At 41.7% G+C, this 12887-nt stretch overlaps 1 protein-coding gene across 1 annotated transcript in view; it reads right to left on the reverse strand.

Annotated features, from left to right (window-relative positions):
- Window positions 1-1173: 1173 nt before the first annotated feature.
- Window positions 1174-12887, reverse strand: part of ehd4 (EH-domain containing 4) — a 34626-nt gene continuing 22912 nt past the window's right edge. Inside the window, exons 4-8 of the mRNA XM_084045036.1 lie at window positions 12094-12260; window positions 11651-11784; window positions 11052-11163; window positions 6662-6826; window positions 1174-5943 (exon numbers count right to left, since the gene is read on the reverse strand). Coding sequence (XP_083901162.1) covers window positions 5386-5943; window positions 6662-6826; window positions 11052-11163; window positions 11651-11784; window positions 12094-12260 — 1136 coding nt within the window. The 3' untranslated portion in view covers window positions 1174-5385. The remainder of the gene's footprint in view (window positions 5944-6661; window positions 6827-11051; window positions 11164-11650; window positions 11785-12093; window positions 12261-12887) is intronic.

The following is a 12887-nucleotide window of genomic DNA, read 5'->3' on the forward strand; positions in this document are numbered from 1 at the left end:
TTGAAGTAGTAGAGAGAACTGCTCAGAGAGGGGAAACCGGGCCACATATACTGTGCCACCAGCAGACACTCAAACCTCCAAAAAATACCTACAAATAACCTTCAAAAACACATCTGCAAAGACTCTGGGTTTGGATATCATTTAATTCTAATATATACATTCCTGCTGATTCAGACATATGAAACTGTATAATATTCGGCTATTATTCACAAAAGTGCAATGTACAACGTCCCAGATGCTTAACCTCTGTTTACAATGGAACAAAGAAGGGGGGATGTGGAGAAAGGCAGAGAGAGACAGAGAGTAGAGTAACATAGTGGAAGAACTTTTGAACCCACACTCCATCCTCCACTGCATCATGACACTCCACCCTGGATCTGGAACACACACACACACACACACACACACACACACACACGGGAAGAAAGGAAATTACGCAACAATAACTGTCTGCTGTTTGTCTTAAAGGGAAGGATGTGAATCAAAATAAATTTGAGTTGTCTTCTCGAGGTCCGCTAACTGCTGTCTACTTTGTTTTAAAGGGGGGATAGAGGCTGAAATAAATTACAGCGCCCAACTGCAGGCCTAACAGCAACAGCCTTTGAGTTAAAGGGAAGGATATGAGCACAAATAAATCAAGATGGAAAATATCTGTATCATCTATTTACTTTTTTTTTTAAGGTTAGCAACCTTGCCACTGAACCTCTAACAATTATCAAGTGCTTATCTTAAAAGGGAGGATAGTAACATTTATCTAAGGTGTGTCTTAAATGAAAGGATATGAGACTGCATAAATTAAAATGTTACTTGAGCACAGGTAGATAAGTATACTGTACTGTAGCATCAGTATAAAAAGTTGAATGATAATGTCAAGTTATTTAACACACTGGTGAATCAACACTGGCCTACAAACTCAAGTTGATATTGTTCATCAAAACAAGTCAGATTAAATAAATGCATGAAATACTGTTAAGTTGTTAAACTCACTGCTGAATCACCGATAGCCTGCACAGCATCAAGCTGTGGACAAAGGACTCCAGATTAGTGATCATCAATATTGAATGTGATAAAGGTGAAAGCACGAGGGAGTAATAGTTGCATCATCAGCATAAAGATGACAGAGTATCACTAATACGTTCAAATGACAATACAAAATAGATCAAAATCAAAATATATCCATAGAAATTTTATTTTTTTACATTCAAATAGTTGTCTCATTTAAGCTGTTGTTTGCTAAAACAAAACAAAAAGAACATCCTGCTGTACAGCGTCAGTAACCGACCTGACGTAGATAAAGCATCTTTACATAAAGAACATTGGTGAAAACTGATCTGAATAAAGCTGACTGTTCTGCCCAGGCTTTGTATACAGGATAACATGGTAAAGCAGGCTTGGGAAATGTCCCCATTCACTAATGCCAAGAACACACAAGTTCAAGCTTAAACACCGATAATAACCCCCGTTTGGCGATGATGACTGATATTCAAGATCTGCCTTGGTCTGTACAAATTAGGGCAGGTCACCATGGACAGGCACATGTATGTGTGTGGGGTTTAGGATTCAAATCTTGTCTTCCGATCAAGCCTCTGACAAGTCAGAGCAGTCATGATTACATCAAACATAATTGATTTTTACAACTAGAATATGGCCAAATCTGAATGTGATCTTGTAGTTTGTGATGCCTAATCCTTCGGCTCGTCGGCAAATGTGTGCACCTCTATGACGGAGTGTTCTTGTCACTGACTAATCTGTGAAAATCAGTCGTTAAATGTAATGTCAAGACTTTTCACAGTATAACAATTATTCTAGTGTTTTCAAGGATTAAGGGAGAAAATAAGGGCATAGTCTATAGACTGAAGAAATGCATCCCTTCCATTAACTAGAAACACTCCTTAAAGACTTAAACACGGCAACTTTCATTTAAGGCCACTGGGCATCACAGCTACAACTATACTCCCACAATCCTGCTATATGGCTTTTACTAGGGATGTCCGATATTATCGGCCTCCCGATATTATCGGCCGATATTAGCATAAAAATTGATATCGGGAAAATATCGGTATCGGTTTTTGCTTTATAAATAAGTTACAGGAGTTCTTACTGTATATGGTGTGTGTGATATGAAATTTGAGCTTACCCTAATCACAATAATCCCCGCATATATCGGTATCGGTTGATATCGGTATCGGTAATTAAGAGTTGGACAATATCGGTATATCGGTTATCGGTAAAAAAGCCAATATCGGACAACCCTAGCTTTTACCAAAGTAGATCTGTAGAAAGTCGGGCATCTGTCTGTGTGCACCAGGAACCGAGCAGAAGGGTTTTAGCACTCCACCACAAGCACAATAAAATATTTGAAATTTTAGCAGAAGCTTTTCTCGTAACAGCAATGGAAAGCGTGACCATCCATTCCCAAAAGGATACACTTGGTACGACTTTAGTTAAGTTATGGAGACCACTGTTACATATTAAAGGCCCACAATTATAACTTCTGTAAAAAATACAAATACAGCCTGAGCAAACTATAGATAGCTCTGGATTGATCACAGATATCACTCTCTTCCAGACAAAAGGCACTGAATTTAAACTGTCTGTGACTAACTGCAGGATCCTCAAGGAAAGTAACAATCCCATCATAAGACCACCAGGAAGCCTGTCATTTAAAACTAAAACTCTGAATCAAACATGTAGAAATGACCACAGTTGTGATGTTTCTATGATGATTTGAAATACAGCCGCTATGAATTTGTGTTTTGTAGATTTGCACTGTTGCTACACCTGCTAGAAGAATTGTAAAGAAAACAAGGTTGATAAGTTTGTACTTAAATAAACTGCCGTTTGTTGGCTTGGGTTTGCACGAGTGACAGAGGACTATGCTGCCCCACAAAGACAAACTGCTTTAACTACACTTTGTGTGTTTAAAAAAGTAAATGACTTAGGTAGGATGTCCCACAGGTGCCTCACCCTACTTGTGATGTAATAGAAGCCTACTGTTTTACCAGTGGTTAAACAGGTACTATTACCTCACAATTGGGGTGTGGCCAGCATCGCAAACTAGTGCAAACTAACCCAGTTTACTGCCAGAGTGTAGTTCCTATTTAAAGGGTGCATGTCATTACCAGGGTTTGGATTTCATATAAACAGAAATGAAACTTAGAAATGCTATTATGATACACTGTCTACGTATGTACCAACAATAATATATTGTTGGTACAGAAAACTGTAATGGTCAGGACAGCTGAATATACACATTTAAATATTTTTTTTCTCAGTTTTCCTACTCTGGTAGTTACATATTTTTGGCTTTATACAGCATCATAAGTGTATTTTTAAATGTGTACACTCTTAAGAGGTACAAATGTATAAATGAGCACATGATTTTACTGTGTATACAGGGAGGATGCTATGGCATCAGGTAAGGTCTGAGGTCACCACGCCAAGTGGAAACTGCAGCACACAAAACAAATAAAGCAAATATATTGACAAGGACATCATTTCAGAAAGTTTCTCCCTAAGGGGTCATTATAACAGCCTGAGACAGGGGGCACTATCATTACCATTGTCATCTCCTCCTGTTCGTCTGCTATGCTAACAGGACAGGGAATGACCTTTGACCTGACTGCATTAAGTCCATGAACCCTTCTTCCTGGTTCATAACTCCGAAGGTGAGGGGGGGAGGGTTCAGATGACCGGAGAACATTATCATGGTATAAAAAACAGTCATTGTTTTAGTGTAAGTCTGTTTATAATGGATAGATAGATATTACAAGGTGGAGAGACAGGGAAGAGAGAGTAGGGTGTGTGTGTGTGTGTGTGTGTGTGTGTGTGTGTGTGTGTGTGTGTGTGTGTGTGTGTGTGTGTGTGTGTGTGTGTGTGTGTGTGTGTGTGTGTGTGTGTGTGTGTGTGTGTGTGTGTGTGACACAGGTCACAAATCAACCATAATGTCACAACTTGCTCTGTCTATGTGGTATGTGCACTAACCACATGCCACATGGCATCAACCACATGCCTTCACACAAGACTTATACAATTTCCTGTCCTTCACAAAAAGACAGAGGAGGAAGGCAATGGCGGGATTTGACTGAAGGACATGCGCCAACTTGCCGGCAAGTGTGTGTGCCAAGGGCACACAGACAATATTAAAAACCAGATTGTCCTCAGCAAGGATGGGCACAGGCAACTGGATTTAGAGATAATCCAAATAGGCTCACTGGTGCCGAATAGGGATGATTCAACGTGCCCTGTAAGCACAGATACAGATGGTGTGATGTCAATATATGGTTGATTATTGTTATTGTTGTTAAGAAAAGACGGCCCTCCTACATCACAACAAATATCTGCCCTGGTATCCTGACATTGAGACAAATACAAATATTAAGGCAATATTCAGCTTCAGAAGTCAGAAAACATCCAGTTTCGGTCATATTTCCGAGATCTATCAAAATAACAAACAAAATGCATCGAAATACACCAGTAAAACAAAAAATGAAATAATTAAAATATACACATTTATTTCACATTGATAAGGAATTGGTTAATAGATTAATTCCCATATTCAATGTTTTGAAATATTTGAAACTAATATACGTAGAGTGAAATTTCTCTAATTTCTCCTCTACACACAAGGCAACCTAGAGGTGTGCATAACTGAGCCATTTCAGCACCCTCAGGTTGACAAATTTGCAGAGTGACATACATAGTACATATATACATCGAAACTAACAGACAACCTCATTACAATAGTTTTGTGTTGCTTTGTGGCTCAACTAAGTAGGTAGTAAAATATTGTGACGATTAGATTTTTTTGTGATTGGTCAACTGGTTAGGTTAGCTATTCATGACTTTAGCTAGCTGGTTAAATGTGACTTGGTGGTATTCTGGGAAATGTCCCACAACAACCTTTTGTTGATGAGTTATGTTTGCTGGCTAGGTAATCATCTATCTAGCTGGCTAGATAAGTTTGTTTTAAGTGATGAGTTTCCTGGCGAATGAATGCATGTGAATAAGATAGAATTACTTGCTGGGTAGTAGACTACAATATTAGTGGTGGGGTTCTTGCTACATGATAATAAAAGAACAAAACAAGTAGGAAAAAAAACTGTAGCTAGATACACTTTGTGGCTGCTGTTGTTTTGGTTGGACTTTGTTTCTTTGGTTTAATTAATTGATTTGCTGGCTAGCTAGGCATGCTAACAGGCAAATGAGTTAGCTGTCTGGTAGTCTTTGTCATGGTTGTAGAAAACGATAATCATGAGATTCTTGTTGTGTAACATCAGCATTTTAAACTTATGGATGAGGCATTTTCTTTGCTGGCTGGCTAGGCATGCTAAAAAGCACGTTAGCATCAGTTAGCTGGGGCCTCCAACAGGCTAGGTGTCTTGCCTAGTCCTCGTCATGGTTGTAAAGGATGTCGGCAGTGGGGTTCTTGCGGTGCGAAGGGGGTATCAGGTGCATGGGCAGCTCGCTGGGAATCTCATAGCCCTCCAGTTTTACTTTGATGAGGTGCTGAGCGAGAGCAAACTCCTCGTCGTCGAGCATGCCGTCATGGTCACAGTCTGCCAGCTTCCAGATCTTGCCCAGTACCGTGTTGGGCAGGCGCGAGTTCATCATCTCCTTCTTGGCGTTAACGCCGGTGATCTTTCCGTTGACGGGCATCAGTGTGTAGAAGATCTCATCGTAGCGATGTTTGTCTCGGTTCACGATCCAGTCCTCCGCGTCTTTCCCGGCACTGATCCCCTCGCCGTAACCCTGACCGAACGGACCGTCCTGAGAACCCTCAAACGCCCCGCCAGACACCATGGCTGGAGGCGCCTTTGACTCTTCTTCTCTGATCATGGCCATGAGGCCAGCAATCTTATGGGCCAACATCTTGTCCACAGACTCTATCAACTTCATCTTCAGAGATGGAAACTTGCTGAAGTCGTAGTGCTGAAGCTGGTCCTAGAGGAGGGAGGGAGGGAGAGATTGTTGTTTAAGTTAGACCTTAATACATCTGAATGTACACGACTATGTCATGTGTGTCATAATCATTACAGATGATATCACACACACACACACACACACACACACACACACACACACACACACACACGGAGTGGGGAGGGGGGCAAGAGAACCAAACTTTAAAACAGCAGCTGGTTCCACCAGACCCAGTTCAAGAACAGAGTTGTGGTCCAAACGGACACTGTGTCCTGCAACATAATCCCTCAGTGACTTTTGAAACCTCCACAGAGCAGGAGATACGTCTCTGCACAGGGAGCCAAATACTACAGAACACAGGTGTGTGTTTATGTGTGTGTGTGTGAGTGTGAGTGTGAGTGTGTGTGTGTGTGTGTGCGCGCGTGTGTGAGAGAGAGAGAGCAAGTGAATGAGGAGAACGTTTTCTATATTTTTTTAACAGGTCATAGGATTACATGTCTCACCAGGGGACCAAACATTCTGTAAAATTCAGTCCAATAAATCCAATCTGTAGCTAGGGAGTGACGCACACACACTGACACACACAGACAGACAGACTGTGTGTGTCAGTCTGTCTGTCTGTCTGTCTCTCTATCTACAGATGTATCTTCTTATCGCGACATGGTGTGAGCTTGTGGATAAGATATTTTGGTGCGCGACACCCACGTGTAATTAAGTATGACTCTTGGCAACTCCGTACCTGCATCTTGGTGACATTGGGGAAGTCTCCAGGTGAGATGTGATGTTCTCTCTGGATGATGGTGTAGATTTCTGGGAGGCGGAGGATCAACTCTTCTTTCTTCTTCTCTCTCCCAAATAAAGATGGCATCTCCTTCTTCAAATAGCTGATGATGTATGCATGCACCTGGAAAGGATGACAGACGTGATTGGTTTTAGAGCTGGGCAATACATTGATATAATGGTAATATTGCGATATGAGACTAGATATCACCTGGGATTTTGGATTATCGTAATATCATAATAATGGCAAGTGTTGTGTTCCCTGGTTTACAAGGCTGCATTACAGTAAAGTTTTGTAATGTCATACCAGACTGTTCCTAGCTGTTCTATGATTTGCCAATACCTAGTTATTATATAGGTCAGGGGTCTTGAACATGTTTCAGGTCAAAGAAGGACCCGTTAGCTGATATAGATACAGAGCAGGGACCCCCTACTACATATCACTGCTGTCGGGCAGTAACCACCTTATCTCCATATTTAAAAAATGAACGCCCTACTTGATCATACTACAGTGTCACACGTAAGCATCAAAAGAAGCAGATCTGCAAGCTAAAAAAGCATTGTGAAGCGACGCATTTTGACATCATCACTGAAATTTGCAGCCAGTTCTAGTTTGTGGTTTTGGAGAAGTAAAAACTCCTGTAGGTGTGGTTACTCTAACAAGCATGACAACACTGTTCTGTGTGAAAGCCATCGAACCTCGGATTGGTAAAGCTGAGCAGTGTGTTCTTCTCCCGCCGCAGCCAGAGTAGAAATGAGAGAAAAGCCTCTTTTGGCTAAATTGACAGCTTTCATGACGAATCCATAACATCTGACACTTCAGCAGTCATATCTTTGGCAACAAGTGACTCCCTGAGTGAGCAGCATACAGCGTGTCCACATCACGTGTGGAGCCACATCCTTTACAAGCAATATTAGTCTACTTTTTAACCAGCTGTGGTTCTTGCACCATCAGTAGTACACAGCACAACACATTGAGTTCATATCTGATGGTATCAATGCGGTGAGCAACGGTTGTGCCCAACACAATAGTTTTCAGTTTTTTGACTTACTCATAATTCCTAAACATTGTTTTACACATATCACTTGCCGAAAGCAATATTAACCACATAAACTCTACCGTCCCTGTTCGGGGTATGTCATATTAGGTAATATATATGTAATATATATTACCTAATATATATTACAAATGTTACATATATATGTAACATTTGGCAAAAATAGTTATTCTACAAGCTCACAACGCATTAACACGCGTTTTGAGCTTGTGGATTGGCTATTTTTGGTGAATAGATTTGGTGTAGAGGGAAAAGGGAGGGGATAGAGCCCCAGTCAACGAAGTGTATAGGGTTTAAGTGGTTAATTCCTATGGAATTCTGTATGGCTTTTCTGAATCTGCTTTCCTCACCAAAAATGTCCCTTAGAGCTAAAGTCAAAGGTTAATCAGTGTGTCACCATATCCCCCCCCCCCCCCCCCCCCCAACACACACACACACACACAGTAATTCTCTACTCCCTTCAACAATCAATACCCAAATTGCCCTTGAGCAAGGTGCTTCAAAAAGGAATTGCTACTCAATGGCCGACAGCAGAAAACTATATATGTACGTATATACAGTATATGTACAAGTTAGAATGTAAAAGGAGATATAGAAAATAAGTGAGGAAGAGAGGAGGGAAATAGAGGGAAGGAAGAGAGAGAAGGAGAGGGGGAGAGAGGGAGACGAGGTGATACAATGTGCAGTCAGGTCAAAGTACCACAGTACACATTCCATAGTACATAATATATCTACAATATATCACACAGACAAGGAAAGGGAGGTTAGACATGGGATGAAACATGGAAAGAATAGAAGGGAGATGGAGGTGGGGGTAGAACAGAGTAGCGCAGTTCAGTGGATTGTGAGGAATGTCTCACATGTGGTCAGTAAAGTTAAGCTCCTACTAAGCTACACTGAGAGAGAGAGAGAGAGAGAGAGAGAGAGAGAGAGAGAGAGAGAGAGAGAGAGAGAGAGAGAGAGATAGAGAGAGAGAGAGAAAGCGAGAGAGTGTGTGTGTGAATGTGTGATGGATATATTGCTGTGAATTGATATGTGGATGCATAGATACAGTATATGTGAGTGTGAGTGTGTGTGTGTGTGTGTGTGTGTGTGTGTGTGTGTGTGTGTGTGTGTGTGTGTGTGTGTGTGTGTGTGTGTGTGTGTGTGTGTGTGTGTGTGTGTGTGTGTGTGTACATTCCATTTTGAAGCAGGGAGTGTGAGGAGAGAGAAGCTGAGGAAAGTTCAGTCAGGCCAGTCTGGAGAACGCTGGATAAGCTCACATGGTCTCACCAGTGTGTGTGTGTGTGTGTGTGTGTTGCCAGATTCCTGTTTGTCTGCCCAGCGAGGGAAACACTGTGAGTGTGAGTGTGTGCGAGAGTGTGTGAGTGCGAGTGTGTGCGAGTGTGTGCGAGTGTGTGCGTGTGTGTGTGTGTGTGTGTGTGTGTGTGTGTGTGTGCATACATACATCAGTGCCAGTCTACAGTACCCAGTACAGACTGTATATCCTCTGTACAAGAGTTCCCATTCAAACAGGCTGTTTTCTATGTTTCTGAATGTAATATTTCTTTGACATTTAGTTGACACTTTCCCTAGACTGCTGAACATCTGCCATGCAATCACATACGTGTCCAATTTCTTATTGGTTTTAGTCCCAGGGATTTGTTCTCCCCTCTGTTCCGGGAGTTCAATTAAAAACAAAACAAAAACAAGCTCTAAGACAGCTGCAGTCGTTCAAACTCCTCCAGGGAGTTTCACTTCTTTATCTGCTGAAAGACACAGAATTGAAAACAGGATCCGGGCAACACGGTTCAGCCACATGCTGAACCTGACTCCGAACCCTAACAACGAGACCCAGTACCCCTCATCATCCTACAGTACAAAAGCGGTTCCCAGCCTTTTCTGGATCAGGGCCCACTTCAAAATCTCAAAAGCGTTCGCGGTCCATCCATCTGACCATTTAACACGGCAGCCAGCCAATCAGTGCGTTCTCAGAGCATGTTTATTTTAACGATCAATCAAATCAAATCAGATTTTGATAAATACATAGTGTTTAGATTGTGATCAACGGAATTAAGGTAGGATGTTCCTATTTATGTGATGACACATTTTTCAAGAATACGTAAAAATACCAGCACACTAAAGAAACGTCTCCTTAGAATTAGAAGTGCATTGTCAAGGACACATGGGACGGAAGCATCATTACACAACGGAATGTGGCCATTGCCGTTTGTTGTTGCATAGGGAACTAATGAGGGAATGGAAGTTTCCTGTAGGAAGTACTTCTCTGAAGGAAAAACTGCTTTGGAAACAACACTGGGTGACAGAAAAGAGGCGAGAGTCAATAAGAGCTGCCTTCAAAGACTGAGATTTAACTAATTTAGAATCCACTGTCTGAATACTGAGATTTATCTACTGTTCACCAAAACATTTCCTGGGACTGAACTTGTATATTTTCGGAACTGAACGGATCACAGACAAGCACAAATACGTTGAAGCCCACGTCATTTTTTAAACAAATTTCCAGAGGTACATGTATCTTGGCGCTTTACCCCTGTATATTTCTGTACTGATCTGAGACCAGCATGTGGTCTTCCTGAACAGCCAGGCTTAAAACACAGATATGAGTTTCTGCCACCCGAACTGTGAAATCTGCAGCAGGCCAAAACAAACACAGGAAGACAAACACATCACTCAACTGTTTAACACCACAGGGAAGAGAAGCTAGCACCACGTCTCAACTCCTCTGTTCTGGTTCTGTCACTTCCTCCTCCCATCATCTTTCTTTCTTTCTTTCTTTTTTGATACTTTTGGGGGCTTTTTAGTCAATCAGAGAGTCAGGAAACTGGGAGAGAAAAGAACAGTGACTTGCAGCAAATGATCCGCCCTGAACCGGGGATTCGATGGGCACTAGAGCCTATGTGGTATGTGCCCTAACCATTCGGCTTTAGATCACAGAAATACTGTGTGCTCACTATATTATTGATCTGATCCTTGGGACTCCTTAATGTTGCTGACAACACATTCTAAAAAACAGTTGCGTCAAACGGGTGATGTGCTGGGGCCACGTCTGTCCATGCGACAGATGGGACTCCCCTGCGTAATACATTGACACGATGGTGCTCTACTGTCGTATCGCATGTTGACGAGGACGGATGATTTTTAAATCTAAGCCTACTGGTATGCAACTCGAACCTGCTGTGTCAGCAGAAGGGGACTCATTAAATATAGCAAAAACAGCTGATGTACTTGTAGATCTGCTATTTTTGCTTAGAATTTGCTTCTCTCTCTCTCTCCCTCTCTCTCACTCACCTTGGCCAGGCGGGCTCTCTTGATGAGGTCGTTGAGTTTTCGGAGCGCTGCGTTGCGAGGAAGACCCTGGATGTCTTTGAAGAGGTCCTGGGTTTCTGCTTCAAAAAGACGCCTGCGGAGGAAGATGAGGAAGAGGAGGAGGCTTTAGCAGAGTTAACATACAGATGCATTTTTGAATAAATGAGCAGGCAGTCTGTTTTCAAAGAAGCTGTCAGGCTGCGTTCACACACTAGCAGCGACAACACACTAAAAGTCATTTTATTGTTTCAAATATTTTTATTGTGAAGCACAGGTTATAGTTGTACATTTAGCTTCCTTTTTTTTTTTTTTTAACAAAAACAAACAGACATAAACACAAAACAGACAGGTCTAAAAGTCATTTTAAATGGAATTCAGCAACATGACGCTACAAACTATCTGACACTTGTCGCTGCATGACGGGCGTGACGCGCTACAAATCAAAGTTGAGATGGCTTCATCTCCCTTGAAATTGGTCCAGTAGGTTAGTAGGTACATCAGTTATAATAGGTAAGTTGTAAGTTAATAGGTAAATAGATAGGTTGGTACAGTAGGTGAGTAGGATAGTGTGTCCGGCCTACCTGTTTTCAGTGACCTGTAGGGGTTTGGCCCAGAAGGAGCCCAGGTAAACTCTGCACACCTCAGGTGTGTTAATCACTTTCCCCAAAGACCACATGAGGGCGCCGTACACACGCATCAGCTGCTGGGTGTCCACCTGACACAGGTGTGGAAGAGGAGGAGAGTCATATCAGGTTCATAATGGTCCAACAGTTATGTGTGACAGGGACTCAACTGGTTTCTCACTGGGACCGTCCTGAACTTTCTTTTTGCATGAAGTCACAAACCAATAATATTGGTTTGTGGTATTGGTATTTATTATATTATAAATAACACAATAATCATAACAATAATCATAATCATCATAATGTGTTGTTGGGGTCTATTCTATTGCAGTGTGTGGTTAACTTGTTTTCCACAACACTTGAACTTTAAACAAATTAAAATCTACTGTATCCTATCCTACCTGGTCAGCCTTGTTGAGGACAACACGGATCTTGTCGTCTTGTCCTCTGAAGGCCTTGATGGCTTCAGAGAACTCATCAGAGATGTCCAGTTTATGAGCATCAAACAGCAGAATGATCCGGTCCACCCGCTCTCCGAACCAACGCAACACCTCAGAGAAATCATAACCTTGAATGGAGAGAGAGAGAGAGAGGAGCTGTTTGCATCACTTTTGTTAGCTTTAGCTTCTGTCTACAGTATGTCTACAGTATATTAGGCTGTGTGTGTCCACCAAAGTATTTTTTCCCCGCTAGGAAGGTGCTCTCCTAAAAACTCATAGAATATATTTCAACACTCAGCGTGTCAGAATGTGTCAGTGCAAAATAGACGCTGAGCACCTCGTCACGCTGCTGGTCTTTCTATACTTTCTATAACTATAATACTTATAATAACATTAGCAATACCCTTGTCTCAGTCCATAAAACAAGGGTATTGCTTGCCATAGTCTATAATATATGGTTTAATTGTCCATTTTTTAAGTTTAGAACATTGAGATATGCTACAGTACATCTGTCCGTAATGTTACCCAATAACAATGTGACAGGAAGCAGAACTGTCCCTGCTCTCACTTCTCCTTGTAGTTACACAACTCATAGCATGCAGAGTATACATATCAGCACACAATATACTCTACAACCTTGTGTTACAACTGTACTGTATATGGCTGCTTTTCCAGCTAAACCATTACTGACAGTGACTGGCCATAAGAACAGAAACATTTCTGTCTATGACACAAGCCCGATATGTTAAGAATGA

This window comes from Gymnoscopelus microlampas (assembly GCF_963454915.1).
Source record: "Gymnoscopelus microlampas genome assembly, chromosome: 20".
NCBI classification, from domain to species: domain Eukaryota; kingdom Metazoa; phylum Chordata; class Actinopteri; order Myctophiformes; family Myctophidae; genus Gymnoscopelus; species Gymnoscopelus microlampas.